We start from the raw sequence: 22,600 nt of genomic DNA on the forward strand, positions 1-22,600 counted from the left end.
TCAATGCATACGAGGAGGCCCTGAAGGTATTACAATGTCCTTTAAGACATAGACATAGACATAGTTTATTTAACCAAAAGGTGGTTATTTATGTAGCACATGAGGCTATTTCGCTGCAAATGTACCAATGAAAATATTATTTCTATTCACACCAGTCACTCAGTGTCAAGGTCTTCAGATTTATAAATGGGACAAAGAACACTTCTAGCCATAATACAACAACATGGACGCCCACCAGGGGGGATAGATAGATAGATAGATAGATAGATACTTTATTAGCGTGAAATAATCTTAGCTTTACGGCTAGTTTACAGTTATTTCACGAAATTAAAAACTAAAATCTAAATTAATTAAAATATATACAATATAAAAATGCTAGCTACTATAGATAATATAATTAACATGATTAAAAATATAAAAAATTAAAACACCCTTGATTGATTAACATCGCTATAAAAAGTCCTAAAAAATAAAAACTTACAATTTAAAACGTTAAATTTCGAATGTTGCGTATAAAATCTTTGGTGCCAGCTAGGCAGCGTATGTTCTCGGGAAGTCCGTTCCATTGCTTTGCGGCGTAATAACTGAAACGTTTAAGTCCGTATTTGGTACTATTCGCCTTAGGTAATGTCAAGACATTTGCACCTCGCAAATTGTAACTGCTCCTTCTCACATTTATGAGACGTCCAATTTTTACAGGGGCTCTACCCTGAAAACAGCTGTTTATGGTAATTAACATGTCCTGTATCCTACGGGTTTCTAAAGTGTTGTTAAGACCTATCCACTCTAACAAAGTCTGATATGATGTAGAATTATCTTTATAAATTAATCTAAGTGCACGCTCGTTAACTTTTTCTAGCTTGATAGCGTTTCTGGTCCCGCAGTGGTGCCAGACTTGGCTGCAATAAGTAAAATAAGGGAAAATAAAGGCGCGGTAGAGTGCTTCTTTGGTCTTACAAGGTAGAATATTTTTTAGCCTATTCAGGGCATTCACGTGTCCTCCTACTTTACGACAAATATCCGCGATGTGGGCATCAAACTTGAGCCTGTTATCTAGTGTAACACCTAATAATTTGATTTCTTTAGAAATGGGAATTCTTTTATCCACACATTTAATGTTCATATCATAATCACTGTTTCCCAGCACAAGAGCCTGGTACTTTTCAGGATTCGCTTTCATCCCATTTTGCTGGAACCAATGCAGCGTGTTTGCTAAGCATGTTCCCTTGTTCCAGAACCACAGCTTAATTTGTTCTCGTGTTCCAAGCTTTATTATCCTTTTTTCTCCTTGTTTCCAAATATTTTATGGCCAAAATATTTTATGGCCATGTTCCCTGAAACCCCTGGGAGGGGCTCATTTGAATATACCATATTTTTTCAATTAAACGCCCCCGGCGTTTATTTCAAATTTGGCTCCGTGGATCCGGCATTTATTTGAATGGTGCAGTTTATTTGAGCAACATTTTTATTAAACAAGAGTTTTTAATCGTTATTTGTGGCATGAATGTATCTTGCCATCAACCCTAAAGCATATTACACCTCAAATAAATGTCTGAAAGGCTTACTTACCACTCTGCCTTGGAGACCCGGCGTTTATTCGAGAAAATACGGTAATTCAAAAAAGTTAAATGCTAAACTTATCCAAGAATAGACGTGAAACGCCCAGTAGAAATAATAAAGCAATATTCATATACCACAGATTTTAAGCTTAAGCGTACCTCTGACAGATTTCCATTCCCTTGAATTAGATATAAGTTTATATGTGGTTTCCATTTTAGTGTTTTGCAGCTGCTATAAGCATTTTCCTGGCACCCAAATACAACTAAACGAGAGGAAGTATGTTTCGAAATACGAACGGCACCAGAGCGGTCTTTTCGTCGATAGTTTGGCGTCAAAATGCCTGGGTTTATAAATCCATCATAAACGAAAGATTCCGCGGCCATGTTGAATTCTGTGAATTCTCTTTCATTCCCAGTCTCTCTTGCGTCACGGAAGAGTAGGATGTCACGAAAAAGAAGGGGAAAGGACTCGCGGAAACAGCGCAGTATTCCGCGGTAAAATTTCTCTGAATTTTTTTAGAGTACCAAATTTTTCTCTTTACAAGAATAAATAAATAAAAGTATGGCATATTTATTAACCCTTCACGAGCTCTTGACCATCTGCCGAAGGTAACGCAAGCCTTCTTCGAAATGTCACGTCACGCAGTCTCTTTTCAGCCAGTAGAAGACGCCGACGGCTGTAACTGAAGAGTTTTAGACAGATTGCCTTTTAGTACTTACAGGCTAGTCGAGAGGCGGATAAGGGTCGCGGAGATAGGTTTTGTAATACAGATTTACAAGCCACTGACACCAACATAGCCTCCTACGCAGATGTTTTTTTGGGCCCGCTTCTTATTTCTCAATATTTTGTTATTGGGAAAGTTGGAACGATCAAAAACCAACAGGCGTTCTCCTCAATTAAGTACAAAGAAAATTTTGTAAGACATGGCTTTTGTCTGCGTTTTCATACGAAATCAGGCCAAAATTGTAAAGCCTCAGCACGCTAGGTCCGTACTGGAGAGGTCAGGATTTATTTTGCAAGTTCGCTTATGGAGAATTTGACGATGGAAGAAATAAAAAAAAAGAAATCTGGACGAGTAACATTTTTCCTTTGACTTGGCCGTACGCAATGCTTCCTCCCTATTTTCCTCCTTTTTGCGTGACGAGGGAAAAGAACGTCTGCGAAGTAAGCTAACACAAAAAGTAACATCCGGATTTTTTTGTGGGGGGAAGGGAGGGGGTAGTCAGTTACCCCCATGTCAAATCTGTCCATGCGTATGGCTTTTCAGTTGATTTTCAGTTTTGCCCTCCAAGTCTGGGACAGAGTAAATATTTTTTTTCTGCTGATGTCCAATTCAATGATTTTTGCAGTAGGGACTGAGAAATGGAAATTACTATGCGCAATTGCATTTTTTCACCATCAACGCGCGAGAAAGCAAAATCGTGCACTTTGTATAGGTAATCATATGGTTTCGAGCTCAATTCAAAGTAGGGTTTTCCACAAGTTGCTCGTCAACTTTTTGGCAACTTTTCATGATTCGAGCAACTTTTTCTTCTTCGAGCAACTTTTTTCCTATCGAGCAACTTGTTGCATTTTGAGCAATTTCCAGAACGAAGATCTCCAAAGATTATCCGAGTGTTGTTCAAAGGCAATACGAACGTTTCCGAAGAGGTACGAAGTTTTCCGAAGACTTTCGAGAAACATCTGAAGACATTTCATCTTTCGGCTCATTTTGCATTAAAAACATTACAAAACTCGTCAGCAAACATGACGTCATTGATATCTTCACGATTTTTTTCAGTTAAAGTAACCCTTTTTAATTAACACATTTTCCCCTTAATATGTTATTTAGATACTTCTTTTGCTGTAAAATTGCATAAAACTGCTTAGAAATTCTCATTATTAAGACCAGCGTTTTGGATTTTTTGGAGCAACTTTCGAGCAACTTTTATTATCAGAAGAAACTTTTTGGATTTTTGGAGCAACTTTTGAGCATTTTTTGAGAAATTACGGGCGACTTTTTGGGAAATCTCGAGCAACTTGTGGAAAGCCCTAACTCAGAGTACAGGTTAGATTTACAGTACAGGATATGTCTGCCAAAAATCTCTGACTGAGACTAAAATGATGCTGAAGTAAGTGTGTCTTGCTTTTATTTAGACTAGTTGTAAACAACAGAAATAAACGTAATCATGTTAACATTTTGTAACTAAGAACTTGGTATAAAGTCCCTCCACCCCCTAATTACAAGTTCTCTGGTAACGTAAACCAAGTTTTCGACATTTTTGGTTAAGGTGCCTATGACAGATTCTTTTTTATTTCCCTGTTCGAATCTACATTGGGTCCTGATATGAAAAGCGAAATAAAAATTCCTGTAGCGGTTTCCCTTCACCGCGTTTTTCCCGTTAAAAAACCGTGAAATTTTACTTCCGGTTGTGTCAAATACCGCGCCAGGAGGGGAAACTGGGGAGAGCTGGATTGCTACGTGAAACCAGGAACAAATGACTTTCGATTGTGGACTAGGGAGATTGTGGACTCCCTAAAATATTCAACACCCAAGATATCGAAGTCCATTTCTATGTCAAAAGTCGTTTAGAAAAATAACATGTCAATGTGTTCTCGGTGACAAGTAGCAACACAGCTCGCGCCAGTTCCCCTCTTAGCGCGGTATTTGACCCAGACGGAAATAAAATTTCACGTTTTTAAACGTCGAAACCGCGGTGAAGGAAAACCGCTACAGAATTTCTTTTTCGCTTTTCATATCAGGACCCAATGTTGATTCGAACAGGGAAATAAAAAATCTGTCATAGGCACTTTAAATGGGCTATGTCACGGTATTTTAAGTAATTCGATTCATTTTCGTTAATTAAGAGCTCTAAAGCTCAAATTGGCAGAGCAAACTCTTTTATTGGCAAAATCACAGCATTTACATTGTAAATGACACTTTCATACAAACTGAGATAAACTTGAAAAAAGTCGGGCCGACGAATTTCAAGTTTACCCAAACGCAATCCGTTTTAATGTTCTCGAATTTTTCCCATCCATGCCCCTTTTTGGCCTTTCTGTTTTTTTTTTTTAGTTCTTCTACAGTTTAAAGCCGTTATTGCGACATTTCAGTTACTTCTTTGACCAGTTGGTCGGTGCCGAAATTGCTTAAAATTGCTTGACATAGCCCCTTTAATACTAACATTAGTTAACAACTATTCACTGAATTGGAGGTGGCTAGTGATGGATATTTCGCAGACGTGCTGCTCACTGGCTTAACTTTAACAAAATATTAAAAATCGCAGTTTAAAACAAAACAAAAAATTCAAGTATGATGGTTTATGGGAGCATCACCAAAGAGGAACATGACTTAAGTTTTGTTTTAACAACCAAACAAGACACGATTTCTATACAACTGGGTATTTTAACATCTTAGTGGCTAGGTTAAAAATCTCAACAAGGCAATCTCCGTTGGTTCCATTTCGTCCAAAAAATCCGTGTCTTACTAAAGTGCTCTCCTTTGGAATGCATTGTTTTGCTGTCTTTCGTAAATGCAATTCAAAACCGACATTGCGTATAGGTTTAATTCCAGTTCTGTTCGCAAGCATGCCGACGTAGACATCGTCCAATCTAAAGTATGGCAGAAGGCTAAAGGTTTTGACTAGCGAAATTACAACATCGTAGGATAAAACATATCCAAAACCTGGACAGAAATCTGGATACTTTGCATCGCTATATTCTTCTTTGGATACTTTCCATTTACCCCGCCTTAGTACCTTAGGATCTTTATAAGGAACACCCATGTAAAGAGCTTTCTTTGGCGTGGTGGGTTCACTCAAGAAAGAAACAAGTTTTTCAGAGTTCACAAACACATCGTCGTCAGTCTTTAAAAGAAACGAGAACTTGCAATACCTGGCTGCCCAATCGAAGCCCATTTGTATCTTGTAGGTTTGATTATAGTAATAATCGAAGTAGTCACCTCGCACGAGGTCTCCATAAAGTTCATCCTCCTTTAACAATGAATTCGATTCGTTTTGATTTCGCGTTTGAGCGACAAGAAAAACAGTTGTCCATCGCGGTTTAAAGGCCCTTTTGAAGGCCCAAGTTTTGCGGATGATATTCCTTCTCTGCAAATTGGCCGGAGCAGATGAGACAAGAATAAGAAGACTGTAGTATTGTGAACAAGTTCTGTTTGTGATTAGAGTTGTCTTAAACGGTTTCCAATTTGATGTTGTGTTCCCCTTGGTATTGCTGTGTTGTTCTGTTTCGTGTTGCACTTTTGTTGTAGCTGGTGTTGTTGTTGTTGTTGTTGTTTGTGCTGTTGTGTTTTCCAGCTTCTGTTCGCCTCCCAATTTTTTGTAAACCAGACTTGAACTTGATAAATGGAAGAAATGCGTCACAACAAAAAAACCCAACTGCAAGCATACAATAATCGTCAAAATGACGATAAAATACCGGAGGCTTCTGGTCCGTCGCTTCATGATCGCCATTTTGAAATGTGTGGTTTTTCTTTGGCCTGTGTAGTCAAAACAAGACAAAAGAAGCAAACTCTAATTATAATCATTTCATCGGGCATTGTGGCGTATTTTGCGGGCTAAAATGGAGAATTCAGCGGGCTAAAATATATTTTAGCCCGCTGTGGTGGACCAATCAGAAACAAGAAAAAAACGAAGCCAGCCAATCAGAACTGAAAACCATTCAACTGTTCGCGCCGTTTTCTTGCTGGCTGGCACAAGCTGGCATAATTTCAAGCTTCGTTTAATTTGAGTCGAGACGCTTCAAAACTGTTTTTGAGCTTTATAACGACAAAATGTTTGAAGGACTGAAAGGGAAAGCAAATTTTCAGTCTTCACAGCTAGATGAAGAGGAATTACAGAAACTCAAAGAAGAATCCAGGCGGCGAAGTGAATGTAAGTTTGTCTTCGTCGAGCGAAACTCGCTCAGTTGAATTTCAGGCATATTCCAAACTGCCAGTTCAGTTAACAGCACAAGTAATTTTAACACTTCTAAATGACGACTATTTCTTTGCTGCCGATAGAATTTTGTAATTTCCTTTTCAAGCAAAGATTGTTTAGAGTAATTTTGCGGTTTTCTGCCGAGTTTTGTAAACTTTTAACCTAGTTTTCAATCAGAAATAAAACGCCGACTCGCAATGGCAGTGTTCAAGTTATCGCTTAATACTGTTTTTGATTCCTTAACTTAATACCCTCTGAAATGATTATAATAGTAATAGAGTTGATGTTCTTGGGCGTAAATATGTTTTTGGCCCTTCTCAGAGCGCCAATGTTTAAGAGACAAGAACGCACGTCACAACGAAAGAACTTCAACAGCAGTTTTTAATGCAACCAAGATGGCTGACATATTACACATACAGAACATGTGGCGCGAAAACATGCGCGCGCATACAACAATACTAATGCCGCAGGCACTGCCTGCTGGCGCAACCTCTTCTCACCTTTAAATGGTAGCGAACTGACAAACTGTAGTTGTACACAGGCTTGAAATACATGGGCAATAAAAATATGAACTTAAACGAAGAAAACTGCATGTCAATTAAGACAGACTAACCAAATGTCTCAGTCTCTAGTAGTACCTTGTGAAAGTGTAAACCTAAAACTAAACTGTGGATCTAAAGGTACCACACGCAGGTTAAAATCTAACATAGTCCTGCAAGTGTGAAGGAGGTCTGCGCTGCCTTTGAGGTCTTGAAGCTGGGTGATCAGGAAAGTTGGGAGGAGACAACAATGGTTGATCTGTGACTGCAACACTTGTGCTTGACTCGTCTTGTACAGCGACTGGGGAAGGTGAGCGACTGATGGTATCAAGTGGTGTGTCATCACTGGTGAAGGACGGGACTTGTTCCTCGTCAGACGGAATGGTGATGAGTTCTGGAGGTGCAGGGGGAGGTAACACAGGATGTACCGGGGCTGGGGACACCGCAGGAGTTACTGGAGGCTCGACGTCCATGTCTGGAGGGGCTGAAGGACCTGGGAGGCTGGGCACAATGATGGAAGAGGGAACGGAATAGCACTCGAACAGCTTGACTTTGTAAGAAGTGGCTCTGAGTTGTGAGCCACGAAACTTCTTTACAAAACACCAAGGGGTGTCGATGGAGACAACGACATAGCGATCACGAGCGCGTGACTTGTCCTTATCAGAGAAGAGGTAGACAATATCTCCAACTTGTAGAGGTGGCGTGTTTGCGACAAGACCGCGGGGGTTCTTGGACTTCTCGCTATAGGCGTGGTTAGTAGAGCGATGTTTGTGCCTATCGAGTATGAGTTGGTAATCAGACAACGGCAACTGCTCATGGGTGAATTGGTTGCGTTGGGTCCACAACTCGAGAGAAGAAAGACCCGAGAAACGAAGGCGGGAGTTAAGACGTGCGGTAGCCAGAGCGAGGCCAACTTCGCCTACTGGTCCTCCACCTGGTTCTTGTCGGAGGAGCTCTTCTTCAAGTTCGCGGACTGCCTTCTCGGCGACAGGGTTGTGGTTCTTATTCTTAATACGGCCGACATCGATTGAGACGTTTAAATGTTCGAGCGAGTCGTTGTTGCTCAGGGATGAAAAACCAGGAGCAGGATCAACACGTATAACAGCTCTAGGACCATCAAGAGGGTGTAAACCGACGATTAGTATTGTGAGGGCATCGCGTAGAGTGTCATGCTTTTCGTCCGGTATCAAGCAAGATGCAGTAAGTGACGTGGAGCATTCTCTAAGAACAAGGATGAACTGACGGTGGCGCTTGATTACGTCAGCGGCAAAGGAGATTCCTATCACTTCGAGAGGGTCATCAGAGGATTGGGATACCAAGGTGCTCGGAAACGACTGGAGTGAAGCGCACGTGTGGCAGGCAGATGTAACGCAGGAAATGGCGTCGCTCATGTCGAGGGCAAAGAACTGTCGTTGGAACACCATTTGGAGCTGATGGCGGGAAGGATGGTTTAGTTTGATGTGGAGGGCAGTTAGAAGACCATCCAGTACAGAACGGGGCACAACAATTGCTTCGGAAACAGGAACGAATGGCTTGGAGTGTTTGACTACGAGGACTCCGTCACGAGCAATGGAGGTGCAGCTGAGATACCGCTTAACGTCGCGAATATTGGTGATCTTCTTTGACGGGCGAGTGCCTTGTTTGAGGTGGGCATGCACCCTTCGGAGGTCGGGGCAGTCGTTCTGGATCTGTAGCCATGCTGACCTTGTGGTGAACGGGAGGTTGTACTTCTTGTCGAGAATGTCCTGAATCGAAACGCTACGCACGACTGAGTCTTCCATTTCGTGGACGAAGGTGCAAATTTGGCATTTAGGCTCACTGCAGTCGGGGGCATTGCGACTGGTGAAGTCAGACGGAAGGTTGGCCTTACCAGCCAAATGTTGAAGACTGACTTGGTAACGGCTTACAGTCGTGAGGAAGGAAGTTACTCGGGGGCTGGCCGAGAATTCACCGCGACATAACTTTTCAATTGCTTGAACGCACGGTTTGCTGTCAGTTAATACAGTCGTAGGCTGTTGCGACTGAATGATGAATGGAGCGAAGTGTTTGACAGCAGCAGCAATAGATAATGCTTCGACCTCGCAGGGGAGCCAGGTGACTTGGTGTTTCCGCAACTTGGCGCTGTAGAAGCCAGCAAGGGAAAGATGACTTTCACGGGTAACATACAATGTAGCACCAAGGCCTCTCTTGGTGACTGAGCCATCGGTGACTATCCAAAGAGTGTCAGAAGGACGTGGTAGGACTATGGATTTGTGTTTGGACAGATACTCCTGGGCACGCTTGAACCTGAAGGTGAGGTTCTCATCCCAAAGCAGCTTGTCGTTAGACTGGAGGCCCGTGAGGGTGCTCTCGAGGGGGTCCACTATGTCCGAGCAGTTTGGGAGTACGCGACTGAGGACTTTATAGGCTCCAATGAAGGAACGTAGGCCTTTCACACTTTGGGGAGGAGGGCATGATTGCAAGACGGCAATACGATGAGGGCTGGCTGATAGACGGCCTTGAGACCAGATCCAGCCAAGGATGGTGGTAGACTTTGGACAGATGACAGTCTTCGTAGGGGACAAACGGAGGTTACAACGATCAAGCGCCTTCAGTACCCGTCTCCAGTTGGTCAAGAGGGTTTCGGGTGTATCGCCGCCACAGTACAGGTCGTCTGCGAGTTTAGCCACGCAGCCTTCTTGAATTAAGTCACCCAGAACACGACACATCATTTCCTCGAGTGCGGTCTCGGAGCCAGGCATCCCCATTGCTGATCTTGTGTATACACGGATTCCACGGAAGGGGGTGGCTACACCACAGTACTTTAGAGAAGACTGGGAGAGAGGTATCTGGTAGAATGCTCGGGTGAGATCAGTTTGGATCATGTAGCGCCATGGTGTGATAGTGCGCAGGGTTGTGTCGACGTCTGGCATTAGAGATGGCTGCGGTTTACTGTAGCGTGCTACGTCGGCAAATGCGGTCACGAGTCGGTGACCACCTGAAGGCTTTTTTACAAGAAATGAAGGATTAAGATACTCAACGGTTATGCCCAGATCCTCGGGGCGACGGAAGACCTGGGCCTGTTCCAGCTCGTCAAACTTAGCTTGGAGTTCGACCAGTTGGTTGCGAGAGTACTGAGGTACGCGGCCTTTCCGTTGTGGAGGCTGTACGGGGCCTATATTCACAGTTGCTTGGATGGGACCAGCAGCACCATTGTAACCGGCTATGTCGGGGTTGAAGACTCTGTCGTATGACTGCAGCAGCTGTTGAAACTTGAGACGGGTTTCATCTGGCAGCAATTTGTCGGGGTCTAAGGACACGGAAGACGAGAAGGGAGGTAGACTGTGTGGCTTCACTGGAATTGACTTAGTGGTGGATGCTGGGTTGGGGGTCGGTGACGGTGTTTCTGCTGTGGGTAGAATCTCGCTGAGGTGCTCGTGGCGACCTATGGCTTTCGGCTCGTTGGAAGTGTTGGTTAAGCGGATTTTGGATCCGACAGCTTCTACAACTTGAGGTTCAGGCCAAATGCAGGTGGGTTTGGTGTGTTTCGATATTGGGGTGTCTGTGCGCGGTTGAAGTGCTAGTACGCAATCGTCACCTAGGTCGGAAGGGACGTCCAGTTCCAAGTATTCACCAGGCCAAACAACGGTTGCGGAGGAGGAAGCGCATAGGACGTAACTTTGTGCACGTCGCACAGCATGAGAGCCAGTTGAATCACTATCGGGGTCATAATGTATAACCTCAGAGTCCTGAATACGTACTTGGCACAAAGCGGGACGGACGGTGATGTCGTTAGCAATAAGGAAGGGTGTGCCAGCCAGGACGTCTACGTCTAAGTCGTCAACAACGAGGGCGTCAAGACCGAGTTGTTTGTCTGCTCGGGATAAGATGAGGTGAGTTTCCCCGGCTACAGCTAAGGGAGTCATGCCGTCGGCTTGTAAAGCTTGCTGGGAAGACTTTACAATGGTTGCACCAATTGAACGGGCCACGGATGACTTGATCATACTAGTCTCTGCACCTGTGTCTAGGGTCAGTCGGAGTGGATGCTGTTTGTAAAAAGCCTTAAAGTGGGGTGACTGTTTAGTGCTGACACGGCGTGAAACTGTACGAGCTGTAGTGTGTGGAGGGGGGTCGTCCTCGTCGGGGAAGGCTGAGGGCACATAGTCTGAGTAGTCAGGTTCCTCGTCGTCAAGGGTAGAGGTAAGGCGAGAACGAGAAAGGTAAGTACGGTCCTCCGGAGGTAAATATGAGCATGCACTTAAGAAGTGCTGGTCGTTGCGACCAGCTTGTTTACATAAAGGACAGGACCTCGGTCGCCTCGGAGGCCATGGTTGTGCAGAAGACTTAACGGAGGGGCGAGGAGGTGGCTGCCTGAACCGTGAAGCAGTGGTTCGGAGAACTTTGGTGTCGGCGTTGGAGCGAATCTCATCGAGAAGAGAGTCTAGCGCCTGCGAGATTTCAGGTTTTAAGGAAGCAAGTGTTCTTGATCTTAACTCAGTTCCGTAGCGCTGCTTGACAAGGGCAGGTAGATCGTTATGAATGAGTCTTAGCCAGGTTAAAACCACGAAATTCTCAAGTGTGGGTGACAGTTCCTCATCAACAGTAATGACTTCCCCATGGTGGGTTATGTTGCCATTTGCAACAAGCAAATTATCTTCAGTGAAGGACATTAACCGTTGAAACAAGTCTTCAGGGCGTTCATCAACTTCGAGTTTAATGTTAGAGAAATCTAGAAAATGAGCACCCGTGGACTGAAAGCCAAAGTGGGACCTTATTGCTTGCCAAATGGACTTGACTGAAGTGGTATTCTTCACAATGGTATTGCGTGAAATAACGGGGCAAAAATTTGCTATCTGACCTAACATGAGTTCAAGGTGTACGTTCTTCTGTGCGGCGGTACGTCGGCGAGTTAATGGGACGTCTTCCCCATCGGTAGTGAGCCCTCTATTGGGGGCAGTGGACGACTTTTTCTGCCATGTAAAATTGTCTGCTAAAAACGGGGCGAAATTAGCGTCTAAAGACAGGGAATACTGAAGATTCTGGCGCCAGGCTTCAAATGATGTGATACTTTCATTCTTTGTTAGGGACCACTGTTTCGGGGCTCTATTTGAATGCATGTTTAACACAGTAACAGTAAGGAACAGTGAAGTTATACTTTCCTTACGATGAGACGGCTGTTCAGAGTTCACTCGACCATAGGATAGGTAGACTCGTTGTTGCTTGGACCAGCGAGACGACACTCAGGCTCTTGAGGACGTGGATTAATCGTCGCTGCCACCACGCCAATGTTTAAGAGACAAGAACGCACGTCACAACGAAAGAACTTCAACAGCAGTTTTTAATGCAACCAAGATGGCTGACATATTACACATACAGAACATGTGGCGCGAAAACATGCGCGCGCATACAACAATACTAATGCCGCAGGCACTGCCTGCTGGCGGAGCTCATTTTAGCCCTCGCCTGCGGCTCGGGCTAAAATGAGCCTGAGTCGGGCCAAAAACATATTTACGCCCGCGAACATCAACTCTATTGTTATATTACATTTACAGTATATGTCTGCCACAAATCTGTGAATGAGACTAAAATGATGCTAAAGTAAGTGTGTCTTTCTTTTACTTGGACTAGTTCCTAGCTCTGCGCTACAAATTCAATCTCTAAAGCAATGTGTCTTACTGTAAGGTAGCTAAAAGAGGAATCTTTAAGGAGGCTCGATGTAGTTTTTTATCCCTAGGGTGGTCGTTTTGAAATTGAAAAATATCTAGGAAGCCAATGTTCGATTTTTGTCAAAATACACCATAATGATCAAATATGACCAAAGTTTGATTTTTTACTAGTCACTTAGTCACAGAGGTTACAAACAAACTTAATTTTCTCGAAATCTAGATTGACTCTTGGTATTTATTTTTTGATATGTTTAAGTATAGTGGATTTACTACCTGTAGACAAAATTTAAGAAAAATCTGTAAGAGCGTTTAAGAGTAAATCAAGAATGATTTTTTTGCAATCTTTTGAAGTTTCATACAATTGGCAGTCAATATATTTTAAAAAATTAAAGCAAAAACTTTCTCACTCTTAGTTATTGGTCTTTGATAGTGTAAGTATTTATATCTCATTTTAAATAACTGCGCTCAAATACTACGAAACGATTTAAAAGCGCCTATTTCACATTAAAACGGGTTTTTTCTGGAAACTTCATTCCTGATTTACTTGAAAACGCTCGTACAGATCTTTCTAAGTTAGTTAGTCAATCTACTGAAATTTAACATATCAGAAAATGAATACCAAGAGTCAATCTAGATTTCGAGAGAATAAAGCTTGTTTGAAAACAAAAGAAAACGACAATCGTTGCTATGGTAACCTTTGTGACTAAGTGACCGGTAAAAATTAAACTTTGGTCATATTTAATCATTATGGTGTCGTTTGGCAAAAATCGAGCATTGGCTTCCTAGATAATTTTCATTTTCAAAACAATCACCCTTGGGCTTAAAAAACTACATCGAGTCTCCTTAAAATGGGCGAGACGAGAGGAAATTTATAAGATGATGATTGATGATTGACCAACTTAACAAATAACCTCGTTCCCAGGGTCTCTCTCTCCCTGCTCCCCTTCTGGGGGGCGGGAAGAGAGAGACCCTGGGAACAAGGTTGCAAAAACAAAGGTTGATTGTACAGGTCTTTGGCTTCGCATCGGAAAAGTATTTACGGTATTAGCCAATGAGATTATTTTCCTTAAGTTACCGATAGCATCTCGGTTTATTTTGTACGGCCTTGATGAATTGATAGTTAGAGTGAATTATTTCTAGTATTCTATGTGAAAGTTCTTTAAAATAGCTCACTGCTATTGTTAGTACTTTTTCTTAGTTCAAACTATGTCTTTTTCGAAGCGAAGCCATAGCGAACTTATATACCTATTCTTCTAGTTTATTCGATTTTAAACTGGGAATATTCAGTATTAGTATATGCCACACAAGTGAATAGTGCTTGTCGCGCGCGTTGATTGGTTAACTTGGAGGAGACTAGCAAAGTACTATTCACCTCCGAGCAGCTAAAGAGAAACAAACTGCCTTTGCGTGTCGCTTTGTTTACCGAAATGGATGTTTTGGTCCGCTAGTTATTCAACTTGTGTGGTATATACTAAAACAATTATTCACCTCAGTATCGGTGAATATGGTGGATATTTACCTCCACTTCGGTGAATAATTGTTAAATATTTACTAAAAAAATAATTATTCTTTAACCCTGAGCTGTTTGTTCACTGAGCTGTGCTGTCCTCTAAAATGTTTGAAACAAAGTCGACAAAGAGAATTCGTGACTAAACGGTCTGTTACACGTCATGACTGTTTTTTTCAAGTTCACGGACCAAGGGGAGCAAAAAGTAATCGATGCACGTTTCTCTTTTTCCAATTTGAAAAACAGAAGTGATGTGAACCTCCTAAAGGAAAACCAATTTCGTGTCCTGAAAAAATGCCGAGGAAAATTTGACTGCCTCATTTACGAGATGCTATTTATAAAGAAACTGCGACCAAATTTGAATACGCAGGCGGACTCCAGGCGGACTTTGCGCGTATCAAGAGCCTAATCCGCCATTTTAAATGCCATCTTATTTCGGGTGTTTTGAATTGTGGCCGACAATCCAAGCGCATCCTCGCGTACGCAGTATATTCACATCTTAATCTACCATCAAAGTCTTAAGTAATTATCTGTGCTTCATTTCGAGCGTTTATTTTATTGGTTTCTTTTAATTTGCCGTTAAAATATTCGTTTGCAAGTAGGATGCCCGATGTCATCTCGCGTTCCAAAGCGTGGTCGGCCGAAACTACCGAACAAACAAAGAGAATTCTTTCGCGACAATCAACGTTCGACCTCTGGAATCAAAAGCAAGATAGCCTTGGCATCAAAGGGCTTAGTTATAGCCAGGTTGCAGAAATACAACACTTGTTTTATTCTTGGAAGCCGATTTTTAGTTCCACATTTGCATATGTAATAGCACTCAAGCGCGGCACTTCGAGTAGGACAACCAGAAGATTTAGCCGTTCTTTTTCGACTCCACGTAATCTTGAAGAAACAAATCTTACAAAGGAAAATGGAATACGAATACTCTATAACATAAGAAGAGATTTTGAATAGTAAGCTTAGAGAAAATTATTTCATTCCTCAGCACTCGAACGGAGTCCGCCAAAGAGCAAAGAAGCGATCGCTTCTCCGCTCTCATTTTGCACTGCGCGTCTGACAACGGACGAACCATAAATATCTGTGCTTCAAGATGGCCCCGGAAAACAAGATTCTTCGATATCTATTAGGCTGTCACAATCTTCGATGTTCATTCCTTACATTCTGGCAGATCTTTTAAAGTTGATTCGAGGGAAAACTTTCGCGCGTTGTCAAATTTTGTCGCGGTCTGTTGACTTTGTACGCGCGCCACATGTAATCTGAAACGAGACTCCCCGGAGTTGCCCGAATATAAACAATAATAGAGGCGTGGCTGACTAGGATCCTTTAATTAATCTCCATTGTCTATTTTTAGTATTTATACATTCTATGACATATTCTCTTTGCTTGATAATGACGTTAAGTCATTGTCGAAACGTCGCGTCTTTTTTAAAACTTTTAAACGGAGTTTATAATGTTTTTAGCGAATGTCTCATCGCAAATTTTTATTGTAAAGTGTTTTACTAAATCGCTACTTATACGTATCTCTTTTGGTTTCTTTTAACACGCTTCGAGAATTTCGAGACCATAGAGTCTGTTGAACTGGTTGTTATGTAAATTCTGACGACTGCAGGACTGTGGAGCAAAAATAAACATCTAAGTCGTTATGTAAATTTTGACGACTGTGGAACTGCAGGGGGCAGTTTTTTAAGGGAGCCACGTTTTTCATACAGAATGTAGTCTATTAAATTAAAACCAGTTGCTATACAAATTCTGACGACTGCAAGACTGATGATGAGGGACGCAACGGTTGCCTTTACTTGCTTTTTAAACAATCTCATCGATATAAAGTGTTATAGAAAGCATATATGGCTCTTAAGTTCTATGGCAGTGTTTTTTCTAAAACCTGAACGGGAGGTTCTGTTCCTGAAACGACAAGAAAACCTTTGATCCGCCATGTTGGCTCTCCTTCAGAGCCGACCAAAACCGGCTATCTTAACAATTTCCAAAGAAAAAATAAACGAGACTTTTAAACATCCATTTTGTAGTTAAGAGGCTAAACCAAGATTAATACAGAATTTTGGCCGAATCGTACTGATAACTTAATTTTAATATTTACTTGCCTATCCTGAATAAACTACATTCTAGCCTCGACATAACATTTGAGATATCGGTTGTTCGACTTGCAGTAAATTTGAGGGTCTTGTTTGTTTGTTTCTTACCGAAACTTGTTGCTAAAACAATCTCATCGATCTCGAGCGTTATGAAAACGATAGCTTTTCAATTCTGTAGCACTAGTTTTTCTAACGTGAATGTTTACAGTGCGCAATCTTTCGATTTACCATGTGATGTTGACTCGCCTTCGGAATCGACGAGAACCGGCCATCTTCGTAATTTTCAAACAAAAATATACCGGCCTTTAAAACATCTAATTTGTGGTTAAACCCTTGAATACTAAGATTTAATACAATATTTAGGCCATTCGAACTTATAACTAGAAATTTGTCCTTTTTAATATTGATATTAACTATCGTGAATAAACTTCATTTATGGCGATTCATCGAACGTTGCGGTATTAGTTAGGGTACATGCAAAATTTTAGTCAATACAACTCGGTGACATACTTTGGCCGCCACTTCTTAATATTGCACGATTCTAACAGAGTATGACTCTTAGAAGCTGAACAGAGGTACAAGGTACAAGGCAAAGTGTGTTTATGTGTTTGCAGTCAAACAAAAGAAGACGCTGAAAAGATTCTGAGCCGATTCTTATACTTTTAAGATTACCTGATGTACGTATGCTTGCTTGAACCTTTTACAGTCCGTATCTTCTAACCATGGAGAACAGGGTCGGTACTTTGAAGCGTAAATATTGAAGAGCTTCGTTTATCGCGCGATGCGTGATGCAAGCCAATGATGCCAGGTACCCCGCCTTTCCGTTATCACTGGTGGGTATTATTGATTCTTACCGAGACCTATGAGTCTAAGTAGCTGGACAGAGTTTTGCCTGTAACAACTCGGCCTGGTGCAGTTTCGGTAAAAAAAGAAGGTACAAGGCAAACTGTGTTTCTGCGTCTGAAGTCGATTTACTTCGCTCAGTCATTAATACGAAGCAATTAACAAAAGAAGTCGTTATGAATAAATTGAAACCCCTCTTTGACCATGCTTTCAGATTCTTCCACTTTTGAAATTTAATGTATGTATGCACGTTTGTTTAAAAATAACCGTCCGTATCCTATAACCGTGGAGAATATATTAATAGGGCCGCTTGCTTGAATCTTTATTGTTCTAAAAGACATCCAATACATATATATGTCATATATAGAGAGAAAGACTTTCGTTTACTACGTTAAGGAAGCCAGATAAAAAAATTACTTAAGTCATGCATGTACATTGAAGCGTAACATCAACCATTGATAGCGAGCATTAAAAAACTTGGTTTGCTATTGGTCTGCTTAACTTGGCATGGAACATATAGGGCGTTGGATGATTGCAAAATGCAGTTATTTATCACATCATTAGAAGCAAAGATATTGAGTTATTTTTAGCAACTACAGTATTCAAGGCCACGTTGGTCCACTTTATTGTACTTAAGCCTCACTTTCATGTGACTTCCGACTTACGGCGTAACGGTGTATCTGTGGAAAGGCGACTTTATTTCCGCTCTCTCAACTTTCATTTGTCTCGAACAAGTTTTTGTTGTCTCGAACGTCTTTCAGTTGTATCGAACATCTTTTAGCTATTTCCAACACCTTTCAGTTCACGCAACATAGATGTATGCACAGTTAGCTTTTAAACAAGCATACATAAATTTCAAAAGCGGAAGAATCTCAAAGCATGATCAAAGTAGGTTTTCAATTTATTCATAACGACTTCTTTTGTTAATTGCTTCGTATTAATGACTGCGCGAAGTGAATCGACCTCAGACGCAGAAACACACTTTGCCTTGTACCTTCTTTTTTTACCGAAACTGCACCTGGCGGAGTTGTTACAGGCAAAACTCTGTTTCAGTGTAGACGCATAATTTACTATGATAGCAACTACTTTGATGTGTACAGCAAACTTAACAATTGCCCCGGTGAATATTCACTCTGCTCTTTGATGTACAAAAATGTAACAACTATCGCTGCTTTTCAGGAAACAAACTATTAAAGACGAAACGCCTAATGATTGCTAAAAATCTCAAGCAGATTCTAAACCAGTGCAATCAGTAGCGGATAAAAGCGTCCCCGCTCTAGATCCGCCATGAATGAATGAATGAATGAATGAATGAATGAATCACTTTATTTAAACACGATAAATTAATCAGCAGAGCTGGTGGGGTCGTGTACTTAAATTAGTTAATTACAGAATAAAATTTATATACATCCTTAAAATATCTAAACTATAAACTTCGTTTATCTATATATATATTTACATTATATGCATGCTTCATTGAATTTCAGAGTTTTACTGTCAGTGGCCACTTCCATTTGCCGTATATGCCTTTAAAGGGGCTTTGTTACGGATTTTACCAGATTTTTGAACAGCCAATATTTATATTTGTGTCGTAGGAAACCTAAAAATAATGGTCCATTCTTATTAACAATTGCTTTATTAGAGCACTGAAACTGTTAACAAGCGTCTTTGGCTGCGGATGGCTCGGATGGAAATGGATTGCAATTTGAGAAATTAAGGCTTAATTTTTCAAGTTGTTTCCGAGGGTCTTCAAAAAATAGATAATTTTAGCCGTAGCTTGATTTATATCCGCAAACTAAGGTCATATCTTCCTTAAAAGGTTCAAAGATAATGTTTTTCACAGGTCAGGTTCAGTTGCTTACCCCTAATTTCAGAACAGTTTAGACAAAAAATCTGCAAAATCGCCGTCATGTAGCTCTTTATAAAACTCACCATGAAATGAAAACTCCAGTCAACTTGCCACTACAGATACTTCCCACTGTGATATTCATCCTGAAAGAAGGAAAGTACACCACATTATAAGACACAATACAGTCGAAGCTCTCGTAAGCGGAAACCCTCGGGACGCGAAAAAAGTGTCCGTAACTGGAGCTGGCCGCTTACGAGAATGGTTCTCGTAAGCGGCCACTAGAGGTGTAGGGGAAAGATGGCCGCATACGGGAACTTGCCCAGCTAACAATAACCAGACGGACGTGGATGACGACAAAACAAACACTAAAATATGGTACTGTAATTACTGTAAAATCACTGTGACGAATGGCGATGTGAAGTTGATTTACAAAAACAAGATACAGAGGTAGTTAATAGGATTTTCTTTTGGCTGTCCGCTTACGGGAGCTTAAAAACAAAGAAAAGGTCTAAGTCGTAATATCTGAAAGTGTCCGCGGCCGCTTACGGGAATGTCCGCTTACGAGAATGTAAAAATACAGAGTTTGTATGGGAGTTAAAACGGGGTTTCAGACAAGGCGACCGTAAGTAGAGCTGTCCGCTTACGAGAGTGTCCGTTAAGAGAGCTTCGACTGTACCACAATTACAGACAGCAGCTTGTCCTGGAAAAACACCCCAAAGGCCATATTGTGCACAAACTTTCAACACCACTGAAGAAAAAAATTTTTTTGAGCATGTTCCCCAAACGTTTACCTCTAAAACTCCAAAGTGTACTGCAAACGCATCAGGAACTTGTGTGCAGGAAGATCCGCAAAGGCTTCACATTTTAGAATTGTAAACTTGCAGCAAAGATACTTTCTCTCTTGATTTTAATGACGCCTAGGAAAAAAGCCAATGTGAGAGAATAATTTATACGGAGGAAAACTAAACATACCGTATTTTTTCGTTCAAACGCCGGGTACCGAATAAACGCCGGGTCTCCAAGGTGGAGTTGAAAATAGACCCTTCATGTATTTATTTGAAGTATAATAAGCTGTAGGTATATTAGCTAGATACATTTATGTCAAAAATAATGAATAAAAACCATTGCTTAATAAAAACTTGTCAGGAATAAAGTGCACCAATCAAATAAACGCCGGGTTCACTAGGCTAAGTTTGAAATAAACGCCAGGAGCGTTTAATCAAGAAAATACGGTAATAAATTATTTCAAAAGGAGTTAATTAGCCTGCATTGTTGTCATTTCTTGGCAATCCATCACCAAAATCATTCGTGTATTTGGATTAATTGTAGTCAGAAAAGAGGAGAATAATTGGTCTACAACAAAGACATGCAATGCATGCAGACCAATATAGCTGTAATCATTTGCACGCATTGGGGGCCATGCGACTTACGTGATTAGCGTTGCGTGACTACATGTTCGTTTTCTTTTCTGTTTTATTGCGAACTGACAATTTACTTATGAGTCACAATCAGATCTTATAGGCAGAAAAACTTTATTACCTTCAAATGCATTGTTCCTGTAAGGATAAAGTCCCATTTTTCAGAGGAATGTCACAACCTCATATCAAAGATTAGCTTCTTCTGAAACCAAGCAGGTTTTTAAAGACAAAATAAAAAGGTTAGAGCTGTCAATAACAATTCAATGGCTTATAAAGACCAACTGACTGACTGACTGACTGACTGACTGACTGACTGACCGACCGACTGACTAACAACTGGTTGGCCAACCAACGAACGGATTTACTGACTGACTGTCCGACTAATATCACTGACGGACTGACTGACACCGACCGACTGACTGACTGACTATGACATAACAGACTGTCTGACTGACTAATTAGGTGAATAGTCTATTTGCTGAACTAACTGATAGACTGACTGACTGACAGTCAGACTAAACAATGGATGGATGGATGGCAAAGGAGGGAGACTGAAAATTTTTGTGCCATGATGCCTCTTCTCAACCCCCAAAAGCCCCTGGGGGGTACCCTGTATATTTTTGGGTGGGGGTGTGCCACTGAGAATTTAAAGCCCTTACCCTTTACCAGACCATGTTAAGCTGACTTTTGCAACCCTATACTAGACTAGACACCGAAAATCCCTACCCTGTCCCAGACTTGCCCGCCCCTATCCCCCACCCGGGAGCAAGGAACTTGGAAGATTCCAGACTTGCATTTTTTAGAACTGTATCACTATCAGTGTTTTAATGGAAACCACCTGTCAACAATGATGCTGCGATGATTTTATTTACGTTTAGGTCAATCTCTTTCTCTTCTGAGTCTCTATTCCTATTCTGGACTTAATTCGTACGCCATACCACCAATCAGTTTTCTGGCAAATGCTACCCTTTTCTAGACCAAAACTCTCTGATTTCTATACCCTATCCCAGACTAAACTGCTTGAAAAACCATACCCTTCACAGCGGCACATACCTATATAGCTCATATATGGGAGTGCTCCCCCTCCCCCCCCCCGTCCCCCGGCCAAAAGCTCCACCCATTCATCAACAAGAATGCGTTTTCTCCTTAAAACCGGCCAGAATAAGCTTGAAAACACGTTTATATACAACAGCTTTTAAGCTTAAACTTACCTCTGACAGATTTGCATGTCGTTGGAATGGATACTCTGTAGGCTGTTGTTGTCAGTAAACGAAGTTTATAACCTTACATGTGCTCTCACCCTACATTTTAGTGTTTTGCAGGTGTTCCAGCCATTTTCCTGGCACCCAAATACAAGTAAACGAGAGAAATATGTTTCGAAAGGCGAACGATACCAAAGACGGCCTTTTTGTCGATAGCTTCCGCCGCCATGTTGAATTCTCTTTCATTCCCAGTCTCTCTTGCGTCACGGAAAATCGGCACGTCACGAAAACGGAAAGGAAAAACGGAATGGGACTCGCGGAAAAGCGCGGTATTCTGAAGAAATGCTCCGTGGTCCCTGTATTGCCCTCCTGCTGGTAGGTAACGCAAGCTTTCTTCAAAATGTCACGTCATGCAGTCTCTTTTCGGATAGAAGAGGACGCCGACGGACAAATAGTGCTTATTATACAGATATTGGAATACAAATGCACAAGCTACTGCTGACACCAACAGTAACATCCGTTTTTTTTTTTTTTTTTTTTTTTTGGGGGGGGGGGGGGGCACGTTCATCGGTGAAATCTGATTTGACTGTGCAACAGTTTGCATGCAGTGCGGCGGATAACCGGGGAACCCCATAAAAACGCTGTCCAAGCGTATGTGCCGTTAGGTGGCTTTTCAGCATTTGCCCTCTAAGTTTAGGGACGGACCATTATTTTCTTGGAGGGGGGGGGGGATGAAAAATTTTCCTCTGCAAACTTTTTTTTAGTTTATGCACCTCTGCAAACATTTTTTCTCGAAATTCTAACTATTTTTTTTATACATATCGTGTTTGCAAACAATTTATTTTGTCTTTCTAGGCCGTGAGAACAATTTTTTTCAATATTTTTCATCCCCCCCCCCCTCCAAAAAAATAATGGTCCGTCCCTTAGGACGACGTAAATATATATATTCAGATGCCCAATTCGTTGTTTTTTTCTTTTTTTGCGGTTAGGACTGAGCTGACAACGGAAATTACTACAGTCGAAGCTCT

The 22,600-nt window shown here is 41.5% G+C and overlaps 2 protein-coding genes across 6 annotated transcripts in view; one reads left to right on the plus strand and one right to left on the minus strand.

Moving 5' to 3' along the window:
- Positions 1-22,600, plus strand: part of LOC144638335 (uncharacterized) — a 265,610-nt gene that overhangs the window by 120,726 nt on the left and 122,284 nt on the right. The window lies entirely within an intron of this gene.
- On the minus strand, positions 4,525-21,806 carry LOC144638228 (beta-1,3-galactosyltransferase 5-like). 5 transcript variants are annotated; one of them, XM_078497437.1, is made up of 5 exons: positions 21,582-21,806; positions 20,492-20,569; positions 19,744-19,869; positions 19,036-19,095; positions 4,525-6,037 (listed from the first exon to the last, which is right to left on the minus strand). In XM_078497437.1, the coding sequence occupies exon 5, from the start codon at positions 6,009-6,011 to the stop codon at positions 4,929-4,931; it is 1,083 nt and encodes a 360-aa protein (XP_078353563.1). In that variant the 5' UTR covers positions 6,012-6,037; positions 19,036-19,095; positions 19,744-19,869; positions 20,492-20,569; positions 21,582-21,806; the 3' UTR covers positions 4,525-4,928. The 5 variants fall into 5 exon arrangements, with proteins under 5 accessions (XP_078353563.1, XP_078353564.1, XP_078353565.1 ...); XM_078497438.1 differs by having other exon boundaries at positions 20,492-20,572; XM_078497439.1 differs by lacking the exon at positions 20,492-20,569.

This window comes from Oculina patagonica, chromosome 14 (genome assembly GCF_052425735.1).
Source record: "Oculina patagonica isolate OP01 chromosome 14, crgOcupat, whole genome shotgun sequence".
NCBI classification, from domain to species: Eukaryota; Metazoa; Cnidaria; class Anthozoa; order Scleractinia; family Oculinidae; genus Oculina; species Oculina patagonica.

What these genes read in the sequence shown, in the direction of transcription:
- LOC144638228 (XM_078497439.1), bottom strand. Translation starts at nt 6,011, where the DNA reads ATGGCGATCATGAAGCGACGGACCAGAAGCCTCCGGTATTTTATCGTC.